The sequence below is a fragment of the Oncorhynchus masou genome, chromosome 19 (assembly GCF_036934945.1).
Source record: "Oncorhynchus masou masou isolate Uvic2021 chromosome 19, UVic_Omas_1.1, whole genome shotgun sequence".
NCBI lineage: Eukaryota > Metazoa > Chordata > Actinopteri > Salmoniformes > Salmonidae > Oncorhynchus > Oncorhynchus masou.
Genome location: NC_088230.1, coordinates 30620399 through 30645589, shown reverse-complemented (window position 1 = coordinate 30645589; position 25191 = coordinate 30620399). Strand labels below are relative to the sequence as shown.

The 25191-nt window shown below is 43.4% G+C and overlaps 1 protein-coding gene across 1 annotated transcript in view; it reads right to left on the bottom strand.

Moving 5' to 3' along the window:
- Positions 1-668: 668 nt before the first annotated feature.
- Positions 669-25191, bottom strand: part of capn3b (calpain 3b) — a 34954-nt gene continuing 10431 nt past the window's right edge. Inside the window, exons 4-23 of the mRNA XM_064925617.1 lie at positions 24419-24552; positions 23998-24166; positions 23813-23896; positions 22756-22853; positions 22503-22580; positions 22215-22375; positions 21849-22021; positions 21159-21170; positions 16553-16761; positions 15972-16008; positions 14053-14082; positions 13334-13426; positions 10444-10521; positions 10289-10346; positions 9875-9939; positions 9387-9455; positions 6789-6867; positions 2156-2272; positions 1728-1786; positions 669-1616 (exon numbers count right to left, since the gene is read on the bottom strand). Of these exons, the coding sequence (XP_064781689.1) occupies positions 1590-1616; positions 1728-1786; positions 2156-2272; positions 6789-6867; positions 9387-9455; positions 9875-9939; positions 10289-10346; positions 10444-10521; positions 13334-13426; positions 14053-14082; positions 15972-16008; positions 16553-16761; positions 21159-21170; positions 21849-22021; positions 22215-22375; positions 22503-22580; positions 22756-22853; positions 23813-23896; positions 23998-24166; positions 24419-24552 (1830 nt within the window). The 3' untranslated portion in view covers positions 669-1589. The remainder of the gene's footprint in view (positions 1617-1727; positions 1787-2155; positions 2273-6788; positions 6868-9386; positions 9456-9874; positions 9940-10288; positions 10347-10443; positions 10522-13333; positions 13427-14052; positions 14083-15971; positions 16009-16552; positions 16762-21158; positions 21171-21848; positions 22022-22214; positions 22376-22502; positions 22581-22755; positions 22854-23812; positions 23897-23997; positions 24167-24418; positions 24553-25191) is intronic.

Here is a 25191-nt window from a genome sequence, read left to right as displayed (position 1 = left end):
ACAAAGAGTGCCTGGACACAGCCCTTAGCTGTGGTATATTGGCCATATATCACAAACCCCAGAAGTGCCTTATTGCTTTTATAAATTGGTTACTAATGTAATTAGAGCAGTAAAAATAAATGTTTTGTCATACCCGTGATATACGGTCTGATATACCACGGCTGTCAGCCAATCAGCATTCAGGGCTCGAACCATCCAGTTTATGATTAGAGTTGGCGATCTCGCTAATGTGTTTTGCGTTTCCACTTCCTCATGTGGTGAATTAGCACTAATTAACTTTAGGCCTATATATAATATTAGCGCACATAAAGATTAAGGCAAATTCATCTCTCCTGAACAAAAACATCTGAAAATTCAGGAGCCCTATTTTGACCATAAAATATAAAAACATCGCAATTGTCAACCCAACAACACATTTTTCTAATAACATCCTTGATAAAGCATTGTGAATGACATTATAATGACTTTAAAATATTACTCAAATGTATTCTATTGTGTGACACTGCATGAAAAAAATAATTTTTGGTCCCACCAACTAAAAAAAGTGTGGGAACAATGTTAGACTAGAGCCCTGTTCATTATAGACCATCTAACTGTTGTTCACATCAATGTTCAGTTCTGTTGGAGAAAACCAATCCGCCTTATTGGGTAGTTAAGTTATCGGGTAATTGTGGCAATGCTTAATTTACATCATATTTATTTGAAATCCTAAACATTCATTATACAATTCAACCTGGGATCAACATTAAGAGATTTGGTTTAGCGTTCAAGACTCGACAACTCTCATCCCATACTGTACATACTGGGACACATTCGTAAAAGTTTGAATTTAATGGAAGAAGAAAAAAAATGCTTCTGAAAGAATCCAGTCCAACAACGTCATCACTGTCTCTCGAGATCTAGGTATCCACATGATATTATCACAGAGACTTACAGGAACACAACATTGATCTTGTAATGTAGTTACCACCAATGACTTAAAGGGGAATGGAAACACTTCAGGAAGTAAAGCTAAGCAATGATATGTATTCAATCCACTAATGCTAAACATGTTATTTACAGTGAGCTGGCGGTCTAAAACCTTTCCCTTTAAGGACAGGCAATAACACTTGAAGGCTTGTAGTTTAAAGCACTAGCCAAATGTACTGGAGCAAGGGTTCCCCATTCAAGTCCCTTGGTGCTGCCAGGGTGATACCTCTCACCAGTCAAAGTTGACATTCCAAGTGGTCTTTCTCTCCAGCCAACCTGTGTGTCTTAGAAGATCGCTACATCGCGTTAATGTACTTTCTTGAGACATTACACACTTCTCTCGGCGTTGTGAGATATATCATTTGTGCAGCGTGACTGCAGAACATATCACCATTGCATTTAATTTGTTTTCTATGCTAGAATGAGAGTAATGGCAATGTCTTGTCAGAGAGAGAACATGGGGAATTGGCTGAGGTAGAGGAAGGCGATGTTGGTAGAAGCATGGCTGAGGGTAGACCAGAGAGCAGGACTCCTCTGATGGCTGGGTGATCTAAGCGATGTTGGTAGAAGCATGGCTGAGGGTAGACCAGAGAGCAGGACTCCTCTGATGGCTGGGTGATCTAAGCATACATGGTCAACTGGAGCCACTGTAACAAGAGGAGATGAAAACAGGTTATGACGAGATGAAAGAAAGCAGAAGAGGACAGGAGTTAATGAAGGGAATTCCTCTTTGTATGGACGTGACGTGACCTTTTTACCTCGAGGACGTTGAGCTTGATTGTGCCGTCTCCGTTTTTGTCAAAGGCGTGGAACGTCCCTGCAAAGAGACCTCGTACAGATCAAACAGTAGCTCTATCAATGGAGGCTGCTGATGGGAGGACGGCTCATAATAATGGCCGGAATGGAGCAAATGGAATGGCATAAACACATGGAAACCATGTATTTGATACCGTTCCACCAATAGCTCTCTGGTCAATACCACAAGTCCTTCCTCTGCAATTAAGTTGCCACCAACCTCCTGTGACCGCCACCTATCTTTCTGTTATCTCTGACTCTTATTCAATGAGATGAATGCCTGTTGATTTTTCTGGTGGAATTTACATTTATCAAACCAGTGTGTACTAACTGAATATTTCCTCTAGCCTGACGAAACAGGAAATGGTGTCAAAGTCCAGTGTGTACTTACTGAACATGCCTTCTAGCCTGACAAAGCAGCAGATGAAGCTGTCAAAGTCAATGTTGAGGTGCTCGTCAGCGTAGCGCATCGTGATGATGTCATACAGCTGGTTGTTTAAGCGAAACCCTAAGTGGAATGGGGGGGGGTGGAATGGATACAAGATGAAGGATTTGCTGTAACCACAGTGGAAGATATTTTGTCATGTGCACAAGTACAGTAAAATGCCTTGCATGCTCTTTCCCAACAATACAATAAATCAATATACTGTATGTAGTACTCAAAAAAATACACAAGTCAAGAAGAACTGTGATGGAAAATTGTGTGAAGAGACAGCCTTAAATGTTAATTTTGTCATCCGTGTCACAATTACTCCTTGGTCCTGCCTGTGCTTAGTAAAGATATGTGGCAGAATGTCCTGAATATGTTCTATAAGTTAAAATATGAGACGGTCCCAAACACATACAGGAACCAACCCTATGAACCATGCAAATATAACTTGTCTGTGTAAGCAGTATATAAGCCAACTAACGGGACTGCCCCAGCAGAGCTCCTGACTGATGTGTACTGTGGTGCATCAAGTTTGCTGGAACCTCTCCAGTTAAATCAATCATCCTTTATTGTCAGTTAAGTTTGACATTGAATGTCCCTGTGAAGAAGTTCCACAACAGTACAAAAATACACAAGAATAGAAAGATCAAGAGAAATTAAGCTATATACAAGGTCAAAGTTCCTAGGGTCAGTGCCAGTACCATATTTACAATGCAGGGATACTTTTGGTTATGTAGTGTATGGGCATAAAAAAATAAAAATAATGGACAGACAATTTTTACGCACCAGGCGCCGTTCTGTGAGCTTGTGTGGCCTACCATGTTGTGGCATTGTTGCTCCTAGATGTTTCCACTTCACAATAACAGCACTTACAGTTGACAGGGGCAGCTTTAGCAGGGCAGAAATTTTACAAACGGACTTGTTGGAAAGGTGGCATCCTATGACAGTGCCACGTTGAACATCACTGAGCTCTTCAGTAAGGTTTGAATGTAAATAAGAGACCTTACAGTTTGCATTTAGTGGGGGTTGAGATTCAATTACCAACGTTTGTCTATGAAGATTGCATGGTTGTGTGCTCAATTTTATGAACCTGTCAGCAATGAGTGTGGCTAAAAAGCAGAATCCACTCATTTGAAGGGGTGTCCACATACTGCTATATATATACAGTGCCTTGCGAAAGTATTCGGCCCCCTTGAACTTTGCGACCTTTTGCCACATTTCAGGCTTCAAACAAAGATATAAAACTGTATTTTTTTGTGAAGAATCAACAACAAGTGGGACACAATCATGAAGTGGAACGACATTTATTGGATATTTCAAACTTTTTTAACAAATCAAAAACTGAAAAATTGGGCGTGCAAAATTATTCAGCCCCTTTACTTTCAGTGCAGCAAACTCTCTCCAGAAGTTCAGTGAGGATCTCTCAATGATCCAATGTTGACCTAAATGACTAATGATGATAAATACAATCCACCTGTGTGTAATCAAGTCTCCGTATAAATGCACCTGCACTGTGATAGTCTCAGAGGTCCGTTAAAAGCGCAGAGAGCATCATGAAGAACAAGGAACACACCAGGCAGGTCCGAGATACTGTTGTGAAGAAGTTTAAAGCCGGATTTGAATACAAAAAGATTTCCCAAGCTTTAAACATCCCAAGGAGCACTGTGCAAGCGATAATATTGAAATGGAAGGAGTATCAGACCACTGCAAATCTACCAAGACCTGGCCGTCCCTCTAAACTTTCAGCTCATACAAGGAGAAGACTGATCAGAGATGCAGCCAAGAGGCCCATGATCACTCTGGATGAACTGCAGAGATCTACAGCTGAGGTGGGAGACTCTGTCCATAGAACAACAATCAGTCGTATATTGCACAAATCTGGCCTTAATGGAAGAGTGGCAAGAAGAAAGCCATTTCTTAAAGATATCCATAAAAAGTGTCATTTAAAGTTTGCCACAAGCCACCTCGGAGACACACCAAACATGTGGAAGAAGGTGCTCTGGTCAGATGAAACCAAAATTGAACTTTTTGGTAACAATGAAAAACGTTATGTTTGGCGTAAAAGCAACACAGCTCATCAACCACAACACACCATCCCCACTGTCAAACATGGTGGTGGCAGCATCATGGTTTGGGCCTGCTTTTCTTCAGCAGGGACAGGGAAGATGGTTAAAATTGATGGGAAGATGGATGGAGCCAAATACAGGACCATTTTGGAAGAAAACCTGATGGAGTCTGCAAAAGACCTGAGACTGGGACGGAGATTTGTCTTCCAACAAGACAATGATCCAAAACATAAAGCAAAATCTACAATGGAATGGTTCAAAAATAAACATACCCAGGTGTTAGAATGGCCAAGTCAAAGTCCAGACCTGAATCCAATCGAGAATCTGTGGAAAGAACTGAAAACTGCTGTTCACAAATGCTCTCCATCCAACCTCACTGAGCTCGAGCTGTTTTGGAAGGAGGAATGGGAAAAAATTTCAGTCTCTCGATGTGCAAAACTGATAGAGACATACCCCAAGCGACTTACAGCTGTAATCGCAGCAAAAGGTGGCGCTACAAAGTATTGACTTAAGGGGGCTGAATAATTTTGCACACCCAATTTTTCAGTTTTTGATTTGTTAAAAAAGTTTGAAATATCCAATAAATGTCGTTCCACTTCATGATTGTGTCCCACTTGTTGTTGATTCTTCACAAAAAAATACAGTTTTATATCTTTATGTTTGAAGCCTGAAATGTGGCAAAAGGTCGCAATGTTCAAGGGGGCCGAATACTTTCGCAAGGCACTGTGTATATATATATATATAGTGTATGTATACGGGTAAGGTGACATCAGGATATCGACTCAGCAAAAAAAGAAACGTCCTCCCACTGTCAACTGCTTTTATTTTCAGCAAACTTAACATGTGTAAATATGTGTATGAGCATAACAAGCTTCAACAACTGAGACATAAACTGAACAAGTTCCACAGACATGTGACTAACTGGTGAGGACCTGCCTTACAACAGGCCTACAAGCACTCAGTCCAGCCTCAGCCTATTGCGGACAGTCTTGAGCACTGATGGAGGGACAGTGCGTTCCTGGTGTAACTCGGGCAGTTGTTGTTACCATCCTGTACCTGTCCTGCAGGTGTGATGTTCGGATGTACCGATCCTGTGCAGGTTTTGTTACACGTGGTCTGCCACTGTGAGGACGATCAGCTGTCCGTCCTGTCTCCCTGTAGCACTGTCTTAGGCGTCTCACAGTACGGACATTGCAATTTATTGCCCTGGCCACATCTGTAGGCCTCATGCCTCCTTGCAGCATGCCTAAGGCATGTTCATGCAGATGAGCAGGGACCCTGGGCATCTTTCTTTTGGTGTTTTTCAGAGTCAGTAGAAAGGCCTTTTTAGTGTCCTAATTTTTCATAACTGACCTTAATTGCCTACCGTCTGTAAGCTGTTAGTGTCTTAACGACCGTTCCACAGGTGCATGTTCATAAATTGTTTATGGTTCATTGACCAAGCATGGGAAACTGTGTTTAAACCCTTGACAATGAAGATCTGTGAAGTTATTTGGATTTTTACGAATTATCTTTCAAAGACAGGGTCCTGAAAAAGGGACGTTTCTTTTTTTGCTGAGTTTATGATCAACAGAGTAGCAGCAGCATATATGAAGATTGTGTGTGTATGTGTAGCGTCTGTATGAATGTGTGTGTGCGTGTGTGCTGGAGTGTCTGTGTGATTGAGTGTGTAGCGTGTGCATAGAGACAGGGCAAACATAAATAGAAGGGTCATTGCAGATAGCCCATGTAGCCATTTTATTAGCTATTTAGCAGTCTTATTGCTTGGGGATAGAAGCTGTTCAGGAGCCTGTTGGTGTCAGACTTGAATCACCAGTAGCACTTGTCGTTCTGAAGCAGAGAGACCAGTCTATGATTTGGGTGGCTGGAGTCCGAGCCTTCCTTTCACACCGCCTGATATAGAGGTCCTGGATGGCAGAGAGCTCGGACCCAATGATGTACTAGGCTGTCTGCACAAGCCTCTGTAGCACCATGTAATCGAGTGCGGTACAGTTTCCATACTAAGCTGTGATGCAGCCAGTCAAGATGCTTTCAATGGTGCAGCTGTAGAACTTTTAGAGGATTTGGGGGTCCATGCCCATGTCCTTTCAACCTGACTGTGGTTTGTGTGTGTGGTTCATAATACCCTTTTTACACTAGTACTGAGCCAAGCCAAGCTTCACTGGCCTGGTTAAACATCCACTATAGCTGTTGGATTGGAACCATGCTGGAAAGGAAAATGTGAAAAGAAAATATCTAAGCCAACACTGTGTGCCATGGTTCGGGTCAGCACTCTAAAGGAGTAATCAACTCATGGCTCTCTGGGAAGACTTCTAAGTCCATTCACCTGGAGGCACGTTCAGCAAGACAAAACATTTTGGAACGTTCAGATACAAATATGTAGAACAACCATGCGTCTGACATGTAGAATAATAAATCATGTCGGCTCGGTTCATGGTATTGCTATCTGTAACGTTAGAAAACGTTTGGCAACTGAACGTGGCCCTGCTGGGACTAAACGGCTGAACAAGTTTGTCCATGGAACTCACCTGCATCATTGACTGCGTTCCTCATCTCAAAGCTGCTGATGGTGCTGGATTTGTCCTTGTCATACTTCTTGAAGATCAGCTGCACACAGTGAACACATAACGGTCAATCTAAATGAATTTCAATATTGGGCTGAAAATTATCTGTTGATGATCGCTGTGAATCCATCTGTCTCAAACTCTAGGTGGCATTCTGCCTTCTCCCTATAGCTATTACCTTCGCCCACAACTACCTCATGTGAACTACAATCCCCACGCTGTGTTTTAATGTTTAATAGTCATTGCTTACGATATGGTTTTCAAAACATATGGCCCTTATCTTTCATCAGCAAGAAAGAATCCTTCAAATAAAAAATATGCAATTCCCGTAGCAGTTAAAGATCCATACAGCTACAGTGGGGCAAAAAAGTATTTAGTCAGCCACCAATTGTGCAGGTTCTCCCACTTAAAAAGATGAGAGAGGCCTGTAATTTTCATCATAGGTACACTTCAACTATGACAGACAAAATTAGAAAAAAAATCCAGAAAATCACATTGTAGGATTTTTTATGAATTTATTTGCAGATTATGGTGGAGAATAAGTATTTGGTCAATAACAAAAGTTTATCTCAATACTTTGTTATATACCCTTTGTTGGCAATGACAGAGGTCAAATGTTTTCTGTAAGTCTTCACAAGGTTTTCACACACTGTTGCTGTTATTTTGTCCCATTCCTCCATGCAGATCTCCTCCAGAGCAGTGATGTTTTGGGGCTGTTGCTGGGCAACACGGACTTTCAACTCCCTCCAAAGATTTTCTATGGGGTTGAGATCTGGAGACTGGCTAGGCCACTCCAGGACCTTGAAATGCTTCTCACAAAGCCACTCCTTCGTTGCCCGGGCGGTGTGTTTGGGATCATTGTCATGCTGAAAGACCCAGCCACGTTTCATCTTCAATGCCCTTGCTGATGGTAGGCTTTGTTACTTTGGTCCCAGCTCTCTGCAGATCATTCACTAGGTCCCCCCGTGTGGTTCTGGAATTTTTGCTCACCGTTCTTGTGATCATTTTGAGCCCACGGGGCGAGATCTTGCGTGGAGCCCCCAATCGAGGGAGATTATCAGTGGTCTTGTATGTCTTCCATTTCCTAATAATTGCTCCCACAGTTGATTTCTTCAAACCAAGCTGCTTACCTATTGCAGATTCAGTCTTCCCAGCCTGGTGCAGGTCTACAATTTTGTTTCTGGTGTCCTTTGACAGCTCTTTGGTCTTGGCCATAGTGGAGTTTGGAGTGTGACTGTTTGAGGTTGTGGACAGGTGTCTTTTATACTGATAAAAAGTTCAAACAGGTGCCATTAATACAGGTAACGAGTGGAGGACAGATGAGCCTCTTAAAGAAGAAGTTACAGGTCTGTGAGAGCCAGAAATCTTGCTTGTTTGTAGGTGACCAAATACTTATTTTCCACCATAATTTGCAAATAAATTCATTAAAAATCCTACAATGTGATTTTCTGGACATTATTTCCTCATTTTGTCTGTCATAGTTGAAGTGTACCTATGATGAAAAGTACAGGCCTCTCTTATCTTTTTAAGTGGGAGAACTTGCACAATTGGTGGCTGACTAAATACCTTTTTGCCCCACTGTATAGAGCCTCCATCCTACTAAACTACACTGTAGCAGTTACAGATCCATACAGCTATAGAGCCTTCATCCTACTAAACTACACTGGAGCAGTTACAGATCCATACAGCTATAGAGCCTTCATCCTACTAAACTACACTGGAGCAGTTACAGATCCATACAGCTATAGAGCCTTCATCCTACTAAACTACACTGTAGCGGTTACAGATCCATACAGCTATAGAGCCTTCATACTACTAAACTACACTGTAGCAGTCACAGATCCATACAGCTATAGAGCCTTCATCCTACTAAACTACACTGTAGCAGTTACAGATAGGTTAAGATAAGGTAGTTAAGCAAAGATCCATACAGCTATACAGTAGGCGCCTCTATCTGATGAAATTACACTTCCGCTACTCTTCCTGAGTTACACTTACGCACAGGTGTTCGGAGCATGCTAGATAGCTAATTCACACAGGTGTTCGGAGCATGCTAGATAGCTAATTCACACAGGTGTTCGGAGCATGCTAGATAGCTAATTCACACAGGTGTTCGGAGCATGCTAGATAGCTAATTCACACAGGTGTTCGGAGCATGCTAGATAGCTAATTCGCACAGGTGGTCAACTCTTGTCTTCCGTCTGTTTTCTGTAAACAAGCGCTGTAACATGGAGATATGGCCATGTGGGAACACTAATCCTATCAAGGTGGGTTTCAATTTAACACTTTTTAATCTTTTTAATCTTTTTTCTTGCTGACATGAAAGATAAGGTCCTTATGCTTCCAAAACCATATTGCAAGCGATGCATGCTAATGTTCCGTTTGAGCGTCGGGGGCTCTTAACAAAAAAAATGCAGAAGACTCCTTCATCCTAACTTCCATTTAAGTCAACATTTCACTTCATAGTGATGGCAACGGGAGACTACGGGTAAATGCGATTTAAGGGGAAGTTTTCTCCTTAAACCATCAGGCTCTGGAGAGTTATGGACAGAAGCATCCTACCTGCCAGGCTTTGATCTTACTCCACAGGTGTTTGAACTCCTGCAGGTTCAGTTTTCCTGTGCCGTCCGTCTGAGAAGTAGTTAAGGAAGAAACACCAGGCAATATTTTACCATGTGAAGTAGTGGAGGCTGGTGGGAGGAGCTATAGGAGGATGGGCTCATTGTATTGACGGGAATGGAATTAATGGAGCAGAGTCCATTTATGTGGTTCCATGTTTGATGTGTATGATACCTTCCATTAATTCCATTCCAGCTTTATTACAATGAGCCTGTCCTCCTATAGCTCCTCCCACCAGCCTCCTCTGGTGTGAAGAACAGCATTTCATAGAATTGTATATGTTTTTTGAAGTACTGCTTTTGTATCCGTCCGTACCTTTTAATATTGTTGTTTGCTCTGTGTTTACATAGACAGGCAACCAGAGTCGTAGACCCGAGATGGTATTAGAAACGTTCAAATAGAGTTCCAGTATTAATCATATGGGAGGATACATCCATCAAAGCGATCATGCTCCGGCAACTCTCTAAGCTGAAGCCGTCCGTCTTCATGTCATTATCTGTGGAGAAAAATATCATTTGGAAGACAAGTGCATACTACAGAGTGGACACTACGTAACAAGTCTACAAAAAGGACATGACAGGTGGACATCACAGGAGGTTGGTGGCACCTTAACTGAGGGAGGACAGACTCGTGGTAATGGCTGGAGCGGAATAGGTGGAATCGTATAAAATATGTCAAACACATGGTTTCCATGGTTTCCCTGTCTTTGATGCCATTCTATTCGCTCCATTCCAGCCATTATTATGAGCCGTCCTCCCCTCAGCAGCCTCCACTGATGGACATAGTGGGCACAAGGGAAGAGGGAGGGTCTGGCATTAAAAATGAGGGATCATGACAGCACTCACGTTTTTCCAGTACCCTTTTCATGACCACCTTGAGCTCGTTGGCACAGATCTGCATGTCCTAGAGAGGGGACATATCTCCTTTGAGCTTGTGTGCATGTAGACCCCTCAGTATAACCTATCCTTATCGCCCCCTCGGGTGTCACACCATCACTCACCTCCCCAGCAATCTGCTGGTAAATGGCCCTGAACATTTTGTGTTCTCCGCTCTCCTCATCCGGTTGCTGTGGTTTTGGCTGATTGGGAAAGTGAAAGAAAGAAACGTTTAGAGAAGATCGATGGAAGTGAAGGCATGATGTTATCAGGTTTCAGGCTGGTTTAAAAAGTGGTACAGTGCCTTGCGAAAGTATTCGGCCCCCTTGAACTTTGCAACCTTTTGCCACATTTCAGGCTTCTAACATAAAGATATAAAACTGTATTTTTTTGTGAAGACTCAACAACAAGTGGGACACAATCATGAAGTGGAACAACATTTATTGGATATTTCAAACTTTTTTAACAAATCAAAAACTGAAAAATTGGGTGTGCAAAATTATTCAGCCCCCTTATTAAGTTAATACTTTGTAGCGCCACCTTTTGCTGCGATTACAGCTGTAAGTCGCTTGGGGTATGTCTCTATCCGTTTTGCACATCAAGAGACTGAAATTTTTTCCCATTCCTCCTTGCAAAACAGCTCGAGCTCAGTGAGGTTGGATGGAGAGCATTTGTGAACAGCAGTTTTCATTTCTTTCCACAGATTTTCGATTGGATTCAGGTCTGGACTTTGACTTGGCCATTCTAACACCTGGATATGTTTATTTGTGAACCATTCCATTGTAGATTTTGCTTTATGTTTTGGATCATTGTCTTGTTGGAAGACAAATCTCCGTCCCAGTCTCAGGTCTTTTGCAGACTCCATCAGGTTTTCTTCCAGAATGGTCCTGTATTTGGCTCCATCCATCTTCCCATCAATTTTAACCATCTTCGCTGTCCCTGCTGAAGAAAAGCAGGCCCAAACCATGATGCTGCCCCCACCATGTTTGACAGTGGGGATGGTGTGTTCAGGGTGATGAGCTGTATTGCTTTTACGCCAAACATAACGTTTTGCATTGTTGCCAAAAAGTTCAATTTTGGTTTCATCTGACCAGAGCACCTTCTTCCACATGTTTGGTGTGTCTCCCAGGTGGCTTGTGGCAAACTTTAAACTACACTTTTTATGGATATCTTTAAGAAATGGCTTTCTTCTTGCCACTTCCATAAAGGCCAGATTTGTGCAATATATGACTGATTGTTGTCCTATGGACAGAGTCTCCCACCTCAGCTGTAGATCTCTGCAGTTCATCCAGAGTGATCATGGGCCTCTTGGCTGCATCTCTGATCAGTCTTCTCCTTGTATGAGCTGAAAGTTTATAGGGATGGTCAGGTCTTGGTAGATTTGCAGTGGTCTGATACTCCTTCCATTTCAATATTATCGCTTGCACAGTGCTCCTTGGGATGTTTAAAGCTTGGGAAATCTTTTTGTATCCAAATCCGGCTTTAAACCTCTTCACAACAGTATCTCGGACCTGCCTGGTGTGTTCCTTGTTCTTCATGATGCTCTCTGCGCTTTTAACAGACCTCTGAGACTATCACAGTGCAGGTTCATTTATACGGAGACTTGATTACACACAGGTGGATTGTATTTATCATCATTAGTCATTTAGGTCAACATTGGATCATTGAGAGATCCTCACTGAACTTCTGGAGAGAGTTTGCTGCACTGAAAGTAAAGGGGCTGAATAATTTTGCACGCCCAATTTTTCAGTTTTTAATTTGTTAAAAAAGTTTGAAATATCCAATAAATGTCGTTCCTCTTCATGATTGTGTCCCACTTGTTGTTGATTCTTCACAAAAAAATACAGTTTTATATCTTATATCTGTTTGAAGCCTGAAATGTGGCAAAAGGTTGCAAAGTTCAAGGGGGCCGAATACTTTCGCAAGGCACTGTATATCCCAACATGCACTACACAAAGCCATGCTAATTTTGATTGCATTGTGGACATCCATAGACAAATGGCAAAAGTAAAATCTGCCCTAAACGTCTATCATTTGTTTATTCATTACCCCTTTCCACCAGATGAGGAACCATGGCAACCAAACAACAGCAGATATGATATGTAAATACACAGTTCTGAGAACAGGTGCATTGTTACTGGAGATATGTTGACCTTTTAGAGCTGATTGTGGATCAGTGGGGGTGTCCGGAAGTCTCTCCCTGGTCAGGACAGAAGATGCTATGTGGCCTGGGGTAGATTTGGTTTCAGCCCTGTCACTGACCCCGTATTTTAGTAGGTCAGAGGTTACACTGTGCTAATGGCTACATTGGAGAATGCAAAATGGTGTAAAACACCTACAGGTGGAATTGTGTCAAGTGCAACTTCATTGGCATGGTTTGGGTGCGTGCACACGCATAAACACACACCTACACACATATACATTCATGCTACACACACATCACAACTGATGCTACTAGACTCTTATTATTATGCAAATTCCCACCCAATTTAAACATTTGCCCCCCAATCCCCTCCCTGTCCTGGCCACCTTGACAAACACATGCCTTCACAATAGGTTTCACCACAAACACCCCTCCCCTCTGCCCCCCTCCTCTCTCAAAGGAGAATACCTCTCCCCTCTGCCCCCCTCCTCTCTCAAAGGAGAATAGCCCTCCCCTCTGCCCCCCTCCTCTCTCAAAGGAGAATACCCCTCCCCTCTGCCCCCCTCCTCTCTCAAAGGAGAATACCCCTCCCCTCTGCCCCCCTCCTCTCTCAAAGGAGAATACCCCTCCCCTCTGCCCCCTTCCTCTCTCAAAGGAGAATACCCCTCCCCTCTGCCCCCTCCTCTCTCAAAGGAGAATACCTCTCCCCTCTGCCCCCTCCTCTCTCAAAGAAGAATACCCCTTCCCTCTGCCCCCCTCCTCTCTCAAAGGAGAATACCCCTCCCCTCTGCCCCCCTCCTCTCTGCACCCCTACTCTCTCAAAGGAGAATAACCCTCCCCTCTGCCCCCCTCCTCTCTCAAAGGAGAACAACCTTGACTTTCTCTTTCTTCTCCTTCTGAACCTCGATGTCATCTTGCTCAATCTCCTTGTTGGCCTTCGCTCTGTCTGATACAAACACGATGGGCTGGGGGTCGGGTGGATGGTGGGGGTGGGGTGGTAATGTTTGGGTGGATGGTGGCAGAATGGTAGTGATGGGGTGGATGGTGGGGTGGGGGTGGTAGTGGTGGGGTGGGGTGGTAGTGGTGGGGTGGACGGTGGTGGTAATGGGGGGGAAGGGGGGGGGAGGGGTAGACGGTGGTGGGGTGGATGGTGGGAGGGGGTAGTTGAAGTGACACACAGTGGTTAGAGATGATTGGTGGTAGAGGTGGACATGTGACACAGGGGTTAGATATGATTGGTGGTAGAGGTGAAAGACAGAATAGAAGAAGAAAATGACAGTAAACTCACTGGACGTAAAACAACATTTCCATTAGCCTGGATCCCTTTCTGTTTGTGCTGTATAGGCAACTCCTGTGTTTGGTATAGTAATGGCCGTAGGAGTTGGGCTTCACAGCTCGAAGAGATCAGGGGCCACCGGGCTAATGTTCAATTGGCTTCAAGTCTACATGTGAAATGACACTGGTAGCAATGGTAATTTATTTAATCTTGCGAGAAGTGAAAGAGGATATCATGAAAAACATCCAATATTCAATGTCTCGTCATAATTTGGGTAAATCAAAAGAAACTATGATGATGACGCACACACTGTACCTTTCCTTTCTTTGTCCTGTTTTTGCCTTGCTGTCGGCGTGAGGAAGAAATGGACAATAAACATAAAAATGAAATGGAGAAGTTAACATTGAAATGAACAATGAACCATCAAACCCTGTTCAGTAATAGTAATGAGGGAGAGAGAGAGAGAGAGAGAGAGAAGGGGAGGGAGAGAGAGAGAGAGAGAGAGAGAGAAGGGGAGAGAGAGAGAGAGAGAGAGAGAGAAGGGGAGAGAGAGAGAGAGAGAAGGGGAGAGAGAGAGAGAAGGGGAGAGAGAGAAGGGGAGAGAGAGAGAGAGAGAGAGAGAGAGAGAGAGAGAGAGGGGAGAGAGAGAGAGAAAGAGAGAAGGGGAGGGAGAGCGAGAAGGGGAGAGAGAGAGAGAGAGAGAAGGGGAGAGAGAGAGAGAGAGAGAGAGAAGGGGAGCGAGAGAGAGAGAGAGATGGGAGGGGGAGGGGAGAAAGAGAGAGGGGGAGGGGAGAGAGAGAGAGAGAGAGAGAGAGAGAGGGGAAGATGGGGAGAGAGAGAGAGAGAGGGAGAGAGAGAAAAAGAGAGGGGAAGATGGAGAGAGAGAGATTGTCAGTAGTGGGACTATATTTTTCATTCAAGTTTGAGTGATGTATTAATTGTAGGCGGAGGACAAAGACGCAGACATACAGACATGAACAGGTGCATATGGACAACAGGTTGATTTGATTTGATTTATTAGGATCCCCATCAGCCGACGCCAATGGCAACAGCTAGTTTTACTGGGGTCCGACACACGAAAAAGACATTACAGACAAAACACTTTACAATTTAAAAACATGAACATGTAGTGTGTGTGTGCATCTATCAGTTCCACATACATGTCAGTACATACACACAACTAGTAGGTCACATGAGAAAGAGGCGTTGTGCCGTGTAGTGTTGCTTTATTTGTTTTTTGAAACCGGGTTTGCTGTTCACTTGCTCTATATAAGATGGAAGGGAGTTCCATGCACTCATGGCTCTGTATTATACTGTACGTTTCCTTGAATATGTTCTGGACCTGGACACAGTGAAAAGACCCCTGGTGGCAGGTCTGGTGGGGTAAGTGTGTTCTGGACCTGGGGACTGTGAAAAGACCCCTGGTGGCAGGTCAGGTGGGGTAAGTGTGTTCTGGACCTGGGCACTGTGAAAAGACCCCTGGTGGCAGGTCTGGTGGGGTAAGTGTGTGTATCAGTGCTGTGTGTAAGTTGACTATGCAAACAATTTGGAATTTCCAACTCATTAATGTTTCTTATAAAAACAAGAAGTGACACAGTCATTCTTTAATCAACTCTTAGCCAAGAGAGACTGGCATGCATAGTATTAATATTAGCCCTCTGATTACAATGAAGAGCAAGATGTGACGCTCTGTTCTGGGCAGCTGCAGCTTAACTAGGTCTTTCTTTGCAGTACTTGACCACATGACCGGACAATAATCAAGATTCGACTTAACTAGAGTCTGCAGGACTTACTTTGTGGAGTGTGGTGTCAAAAAAGCAGAGCATCTCTTTATCATGGACAGACCTCTCCCCTTCTTTACAACCATTGAATCAATATGTTTTGACCATGACAGTTTGCAATCTATGGTAACACCAAGTAATTTAGTTTCCTTAACTTGATCAACAGCCACACCATTCATTACCAGATTCAGCTCAGGTCTAGAACTTAGAACTTAGGGAATGATTTGTACCAAATACAATACTATTACTTTTAGAGATGTTCAGGACCAATTAATTACTGGCCACCCATTCCAAAATAGACTGCAACTCCTTAAGGGTTTCAGTGACTTCATTAGCTGTGGTTGCTGACGCGTACATGGTTGAATCATCAGCATACATGGACACACATGCTTTGTTTAATGCCAGTGGCAAGTCAGAGAGAAAGGAGAGAGAGACGCAAGTCCATTTACTAACCTCTATTTGGTCTGACCTAATTGTATTTTCGGTTTCCCTGAAAGAGAACAGACAGACATTACACATCACCATCGAAGGCACAAGATCAAAGGCATGGAAGCTTCCTTTTTTTCTGTCACCCTTGACTGGCATGCCACCCACACACACACACACACACACACACACATACATAAATGGCCATCCACAGAAACAAATTCATCCACACACTCATTCATAGAAACACCAACACACTGAAATACCCCGCCACCATAGCAGCCCAGCCCCCCCCTCTCTCTCTCTCTCTCTCTCTCTCTCTCTCTCTCTCTCTCTCTCTCTCTCTCTCTCTCTCTCTCTCTCTCCCCTAACCCCTCTACCATGGCAGCCCCTGTCTCTCTCCCCTAACCCCTCTACCATAGCAGCCCCTCTCTCTCTCCCCTAACCCCTCTACCATAGCAGCCCCTCTCTCTCTCTCTCCTCTAACTCCTCTACCATAGCTGCCCCTCTCTCTCTCCCCTAACCCCTCTACCATAGCAGCCCCTCTCTCTCTCCCCTAACCCCTCTACCATAGCAGCCCCTCTCTCCCTCCACTCCCAGTCACTCACTCTGAGGTGCTGTTCTTCTCGGAGAAGACTCTGAGGATAAACTCTCCCTCCTCGTGGGGGTCAAAGGTCGAAGGGATGATCACGTACTCCCCGGGGGGCAGGCAGAATCGCTCGCTCACCTCACGCAGGTTGATGTAGGACTTGCATTTGGCCTTGGAGGCATTGTAAAGGAAGAAGTCTTTCTGCAGGTGCTGCTGGCTCCCAATCATCTGTAGAGAAAGAGAGGGGGGATAGAGGATGGAGGGATAGAGAGAGAGGAGGGATAGAGGATGGAGGGATAGAGAGAGAGGAGGGATAGAGGATGGAGGGATAGAGAGAGAGGAGGGATAGAGGATGGAGGGATAGAGAGAGAGGAGGGATAGAGTATGGAAGGATAGAGAGAGAGGAGGGATAGATGATGGAGGGATAGAAAGAGAAGGGATATAGTATGGAGGGATAGAGAGAGAGAGGAGGGATAGAGGATGGAGGGATAGAGAGAGAGGGGGATAGATGATGGAGGGATAGAAAGAGAGGGGGATAGAGGATGGAGGGATAGAGAGAGAAGAGGGACAGAGGATGGAGGGATAGAAAGAGAGGGGGATCGAGGATGGAGGGATAGAGAGAGGAGGGACAGAGGATGAAGGGATAGAGAGAGAGAGGAGGGACAGAGGATGGAGGGATAGAGAGAGAGGGGGATAGATGATGGAGGGATAGAGAGAGAGGAGGGACAGAGGAGGGAGGGATAGAGAGAGAGAAGGGACAGAGGATGGAGGGATATAGAGAGAGGGGGGACAGAGGATGGAGGGATAGAGGATGGAGGGATAGAAAGAGAGGAGGGACAGAGGCGAGAGGGATAGAAAGAGAGGAGGGACAGAAGAGGGAGGGATAGAGAGAGAGGAGGGACAGAGGATGGAGGGATAGAGAGAGAGGAGGGACAGAGGATGGAGGGATATAGAGAGAGGAGGGATAGAGGATGGAGGGATAGAAAGAGAGGAGGGACAGAGGAGGGAGGGATAGAGAGAGAGGAGGGACAGAGGATGGAGGGATAGAGAGAGAGGAGGGACAGAGGATGGAGGGATATAGAGAGAGGAGGGATAGAGGATGGAGGGATAGAAAGAGAGGAGGGACAGAGGAGGGAGGGATAGAGAGAGAGAGAGAAGGGACAGAGGATGGAGGGATAGAAAGAGTGGAGGGACAGAGGATGGAGGGATAGAGAGAGAGGGGGATAGAGGATGGAGGGATAGAAAGAGAGGAGGGACAGAGGAGGGAGGGATAGAAAGAGAGGGGGATAGAGGATGGAGGGATAGAGAAAGAGGAGGGACGGAGGATGGAGGGATAGAGAGAGAGGATGGACAGAGGATGGCGGGACAGAGAATGGAGGGATAGAGAGAGAGGAGGGACAGAGAAGGGATGCACAGGCACTGACTTATCATACTAGATAAAGGAATTTTAAAAATGACTGAATCAGTATAATAGAATAAAACAAATGTCTAAGGTAGACCTGGGTAGAATATTTATGTCTAAGGTAGACCTGGTTAGAATATTTATGTCTAAGGTAGACCTGGGTAGAATATTTACGTCTAAGGTAGACATGGGTAGAATATTTATGTCTAAGGTAGACCTGGTTAGAATATTTATGTCTAAGGTAGACCTGTGTAGAATATGTATGTCTAAGGTAGACCTGGGTAGAATATTTATGTCTAAGGTAGACCTGGGTAGAATATTTATGTCTAAGGTAGTCCTGGGTAGAATATTTATGTCTAAGGTAGACCTGGGTACACCTGGGTAGAATATTTATGTCTAAGGTAGACCTGGGTAGAATATTTATGTCTAAGGTAGACCTGGGTAGAATATTTATGTCTAAGGTAGACCTGGGTAGAATATTTATGTCTAAGGTAGACCTGGGTAGAATATTTATGTCTAAGGTAGTCCTGGGTAGAATATTTATGTCTAAGGTAGACCTGGGTACACCTGGGTAGAATATTTATGTCTAAGGTAGACCTGGGTAGAATATTTACTTCTAAGGTAGACCTGGGTAGAATATTTATGTCTAAGGTAGACCTGGGTACACCTGGGTAGAATATTTATGTCTAAGGTAGACCTGGGTAGAATATTTATGTCTAAGGTAGACCTGGGTAGAATATTTATGTCTAAGGTAGACCTGGGTAGAATATTTATGTCTAAGGTAGACCTGGGTAGAATATTTACGTCTAAGGTAGACCTGGGTAGAATATTTATGTCTAAGGTAGACCTGGGTAGAATATTTATGTCTAAGGTAGACCTGGGTAGAATATTTATGTCTAAGGTAGACCTGGGTAGAATATTTATGTCTAAGGTAGACCTGGGTACACCTGGGTAGAATATGTATGTCTAAGGTAGACCTGGGTAGAATATTTATGTCTAAGGTAGACCTGGGTAGAATATTTATGTCTAAGGTAGACCTGGGTAGAATATTTACGTCTAAGGTAGACCTGGGTAGAATATTTATGTCTAAGGTAGACCTGGGTAGAATATTTATGTCTAATGTAGACCTGGGTAGAATATTTATGTCTAAGGTAGACCTGGGTACACCTGGGTAGAATATTTATGTATAAGGTAGACCTGGGTAGAATATTTATATCTAAGGTAGACCTGGGTAGAATATTTATGTCTAAGGTAGACCTGGGTAGAATATTTATGTCTAAGGTAGACCTGGGTAGAATATTTATGTCTAAGGTAGACCTGGGTAGAATATTTATGTCTAAGGTAGACCTGGGTACACCTGGGTAGAATATTTATGTCTAAGGTAGACCTGGGTAGAATATTTATGTCTAAGGTAGACCTGGGTAGAATATTTATGTCTAAGGTAGACCTGGGTAGAATATTTATGTCTAAGGTAGACCTGGGTAGAATATTTATGTCTAAGGTAGACCTGGGTAGAATATTTATGTCTAAGGTAGACCTGGGTAGAATATTTATGTCTAAGGTAGACCTGGGTAGAATATTTATGTCTAAGGTAGACCTGGGTACACCTGGGTAGAATGTTTATGTCTAAGGTAGACCTGGGTAGAATATTTATGTCTAAGGTAGACCTGGGTAGAATATTTATGTCTAAGGTAGACCTGGGTAGAATATTTATGTCTAAGGTAGACCTGGGTAGAATATTTATGTCTAAGGTAGACCTGGGTAGAATATTTATGTCTAAGGTAGACCTGGGTAGAATATTTATGTCTAAGGTAGACCTGGGTAGAATATTTATGTCTAAGGTAGACCTGGGTAGAATATTTATGTCTAAGGTAGACCTGGGTAGAATATTTATGTCTAAGGTAGACCTGGGTAGAATATTTATGTCTAAGGTAGACCTGGGTACACCTGGGTAGAATATTTATGTCTAAGGTAGACCTGGGTAGAATATTTATGTCTAAGGTAGACCTGGGTAGAATATTTATGTCTAAGGTAGACCTGGGTAGAATATTTATGTCTAAGGTAGTCCTGGGTAGAATATTTATGTCTAAGGTAGACCTGGGTAGAATATTTACGTCTAAGGTAGACCTGTGTAGAATATTTATGTCTAAGGTAGACCTGGGTAGAATATTTATGTCTAAGGTAGACCTGGGTAGAATATTTATGTCTAAGGTAGACCTGGGTAGAATATTTACGTCTAAGGTAGACCTGTGTAGAATATTTATGTCTAAGGTAGACCTGGGTAGAATATTTATGTCTAAGGTAGACCTGGGTAGAATATTTATGTCTAAGGTAGACCTGGGTAGAATATTTATGTCTAAGGTAGACCTGGGTAGAATATTTATGTCTAAGGTAGACCTGGGTAGAATATTTATGTCTAAGGTAGACCTGGGTACACCTGGGTAGAATATTTATGTCTAAGGTAGACCTGGTTAGAATATTTATGTCTAAGGTAGACCTGGGTAGAATATTTATGTCTAAGGTAGACCTGGGTAGAATATTTATGTCTAAGGTAGACCTGGGTAGAATATTTATGTCTAAGGTAGACCTGGGTAGAATATTTATGTCTAAGGTAGTCCTGGGTAGAATATTTATGTCTAAGGTAGACCTGGGTAGAATATTTATGTCTAAGGTAGACCTGGGTAGAATATTTATGTCTAAGGTAGACCTGGGTAGAATATTTATGTCTAAGGTAGACCTGGGTACACCTGGGTAGAATATTTATGTCTAAGGTAGACCTGGGTAGAATATTTATGTCTAAGGTAGACCTGGGTACACCTGGGTAGAATATTTATGTCTAAGGTAGACCTGGGTAGAATATTTATGTCTAAGGTAGACCTGGGTAGAATATTTATGTCTAAGGTAGACCTGGGTAGATTATTTTCAAGTATTTCACACGTATTTGATGCAGTTCTGATAAAAGAATATGTATTGTTATCTGAAAGTCTCTTGTGTGTTTTTGGTGTGTTGTGTGTAGGCATTTTTATAACTAAGGTTTCATGTTGAACACACCAAGACAGAGCTACAAGTTAAGACAGAGGTACACCAAGTTTTACGTTCTGAAGCAGAGGTAGACTGACACACATAAGTAGCACTTTGACCACAGTCAGGTGACTACTGGGGTAGCTCTGACATCAGCTCTGACATCATCACAACAAGGTCCTCCATTCCCTGGCCATCATACCTCTTTGGGCACCTGAGGACAAGAACATAAGTCACTATCACCATGACTACATTGCCTATATGGTACACAAACACACTCCAGGCCAGCTTGAACAAAACGGGAATTAGGTGCTCGATTGAGGGACTTGAAAATCCCCAAAACATTCCTTGCCCCAGGACACACCAATGGGTGACTATCCAGGAAAATAAAGACAAGGGAGCTCTCAGTTTATGTATAGATCTGATCATTTATTGAACGAACATACAAACAGGCTTAAGTTTCGAGCGATTAGCTCTTTGGCTTAGAGTTTCCTTTCGCGAGGAAGGAGACTTCGCAAACCAGAAATCTCAATTTCTAACACGCTTCCCTCCAGAACCTAATTGAGCATCTGACCAAATTACGCACTATTTTAATTCTGGGTTAACCAAGATTAATATATGACTGATTTGATTTGAAATGCTAGAGCTAGGAGTTTTCCTAACCATACCACCCTTGTTCAGTAGGGCGCAACGTAGCAACATGTATTGAAATGGTAAATACATGTGAATATTTCTTCAGTAGTTTCGCCCACTTCCACTCAATTTCGAAAATATGTATCTTGTTTTGTACCGACTGGTCACAACCCAGAAGAATGTCCCAGCATTTATCCTGGTTAGGTGATCAAGAATACCTCCAGTTGTGTCCTGTGGTTTATCAGGAGGTATAACCCACCTCGTAGATGGAGAATCCGATGGTGTAAAGCTTGGCACCCTTGCTGCGATCTTTCCTCCGGCCCTTCTGCATCAGGGCCACCATGACGGTGCACGCAACATGCTCGGGGTCATCGGGGTCGTCGTCCTCCTCATACAGACGCATGCGGTACTGCGGGTTGGTCCAGAACGTGTCTATGGGACATCAGAGACGTGGTCAGTGGGGGTCAATGTCTTCATTCTTACTAGGTACTAGTTTTGGCTAACAAGCAGCTGAGAACGTGTGTAGTTGAAGCAGAATGAAGAGGGCATTATAACCATGATGTGTACCACTACAAATCAGCATAGTTCAAACACTATTTCTTCCAGCCCAAAGTCAACCTGGTACCTGGGAAGTTCCTGCAGCCTCCGGCGGAGCTGCCTCGTACCCAGCGGCCCTCGTTGACCGCCACCGTCCAGCTATGGGACCTGTCGTCCAGAAGTGTGTCAGGGGTCAGGTTACAGATCTCCAGCTTGGTGAAGTTCTTTTTGAAGTCCTCAAAGGATATCCTATACGGAGAATATAGTAGAATAGAATAGATTGTTGTTTATCCATTTGCACAGGAATCCTTTGTTACAGTGCCCAGCCCTGATGTCAGAAACATTGACTATTATCAGAGGGCTTCGTTCAGCTCACCAAGTCTCGCTCGTCTCAACCGTCTTCTTCTTCAGCCTGGCCTTGTCTGAGCTGGAGATGGTGGACCATTCTTTGGACCTGCGGAGAGAAAATAAAAGTCCCCTTGTTACATGTAGGCCACGTTGTTATGTTATGACTATGTCATGTATTTTATGTTTCTCTTGCTGCACAACCAGTGTCTGGAAGAATAAAAATGATGTATTGTTTATTGATTTGAAGGGGTGATTGGTTGGTTGAGTGACTCTGCACTCACTTGGCATTCCACGGCCCTTTCCATAGCACCATTCCCCAGGGGTTCCGCATTTGAACGAGGCGAATCTTGGTATCCTTGGTAACCTTAAGCTTGTCACACTAAGAAAGACACCCTTGGTCAGCAGTGAAAGACAGTTTGGCCCGCACCTCATATTAGTAGATACTGTGTTGTAACATTTTCATAGAGTTGTTGTTCTTTATTTATTTCTTTGTTTTCTGTCAGGTTTTATTTTATGCTATTTTCAGAGTGCAATGTACAGATTCAATCAACAACAATACAATAACATTAATTCAGGTTGTTTATCATTTAATAATGGGAATTGATGGGAAATTATGTAAATATATCACTAGCCACTTTAAACAATGCTACCTTATATAATGTTAGTTACCCTACATTATTCATCTCATATGCATACGTATATACTGTACTCTATATCATCGACTGCATCCTTATGTAATACATGTATCACTAGCCACTTTAACTATGCCACTTTGTTTACATACTCATCTCATATGTATACACTGTACTCGATACCATCTACTGTATCTTGCCTATGCTGCTCTGTACCATCACTCATTCATATATCCTTATGTACATATTCTTTATCCCCTTACACTGTGTATAAGACAGTAGTTTAGGAATTGTTAGTTAGATTACTTGTTGGTTATTACTGCATTGTCGGAACTAGAAGCACAAGCATTTCGCTACACTCGCATTAACATCTGCTAACCATGTGTATGTGACAAATAAAATTTGATTTGATTTGATTTATCTGTCTAATAATGTAAAGTGCTACGTTACAGTTTGGTAGAGGTTTGACCAGAGGCTTTGGCTTTGACCCGTGGCTCCATGACCATAATCGTACCTCCTCAAGTGGCTCCATGACCATAACCGTACCTCGTCTAGTGGCTCCATGACCATAACCATACCTCCTCTAGTGTCTCCATGACCATAACCGTACCTCCTCTAGTGTCTCCATGACCATAACCGTACCTCCTCTAGTGTCTCCATGACCATAACCGTACCTCCTCTAGTGTCTCCATGACCATAACCATACCTCCTCTAGTGCAGTGATAGAGTAGGCGTGGCCTCTGACCAGTCCATTCGCAGTTTCAGTCTCACAGTGACTCGGCAGCAAGGCCTGCGAGAGAGATAGGATGGACAGACCATCAGAACAGAGATACAGGGTCGTGTGGTGCCTGGGTTCAGTCACAGTAGAAAGCACAGAGCAGACTGACTCACGTCTATGGAACAGCCCATCAGAGAGCCTCTCTCCAGGGCTTTCTTCATGATCTTGTAGAGTTCTTTTGGAGCCTCGGACATCTCAAAGAACTCTGTCACACCCCCAGTGAAGTCCTCCATTGCCTCCAGGGTGTTGCCACCTTTCAGGGCCTCGTAGGAACCGTGCAACCTGACCAGGAGACAACCATACAGTTTATGATTTCGTAGTAAACTTTACAAATTGTACATCATCTTGTATGATTAAGTGGAGAATACAAAGGTGTGAATTCACTTTGGTCAATCTGAACCAGGTGATGCAAGTTGACAGTGACGCAGAGGCTGGGTTGTCGTTGCTGCTGTTGTTGTTGTTGTTGAGCACCCTTATTTTCCCCAAGGTGTATTATTAATAGACTTGTGTTGTGGCATCATCATTCACACTTACTTGGCGTAAGCCTTCTCCAGCAGAGCGCTCCAGAACTCGTTCTTCCTGAAGGACTTGGTGAACACCAGCTGGTTATTGGAGGTGGGGATACGGTCGTCCACCACGACGTCCACCCATTCGCCATAACGCCAGAACTGAGGGATAATGGAAGCAAGGGAGGTGATGAGAGGGAGTGAGAGCTGGGTTGTGTTCAGTAGGGAGAAAATGAGAAGAACATATTGTCACAGGGAGGTTCTACCTGTACTTTTCCAATTAGATCACAGAGTTTCATATTCCCATTGCAACATTTTTTTTAAAGTGTGCCCTACTGAAGGTTCAGTGATTTATATTCAGTACAGGGAATATTTTTTGGCAAACATGAATAAGATGTAAACTCAGCAAAAAAATAAACGTCCCTTTTTCAGGACCCTGTCTTTCACAGATAATTTGTAAAAATCCAAATAACTTCACAGATCTTCGTTGTAAAGTTCAAACACTGTTTCCCATGCTTGTTCAATGAACCATAAACAATTAATGAACATGCACCTGTGGAACGGTTGTTAAGACACTAACAGCTTACAGGCGGTAGGCAATTAAGGTCACAGTTATGAAAACTTCAGACACTAAAGAGGCCTTTCTACTGACTCTGAAAAACACAAAAAAAAGATGCCCAGGGTCCCTGCTCATCTGCGTGAACGTGCCTTAGGCATGCTGCAAGGAGGCATGAGGACTGCAGATATGACAAGGCCAATAAATCGCAATGTCCGTACTGTGAGATGCCTAAGACAGCGCTA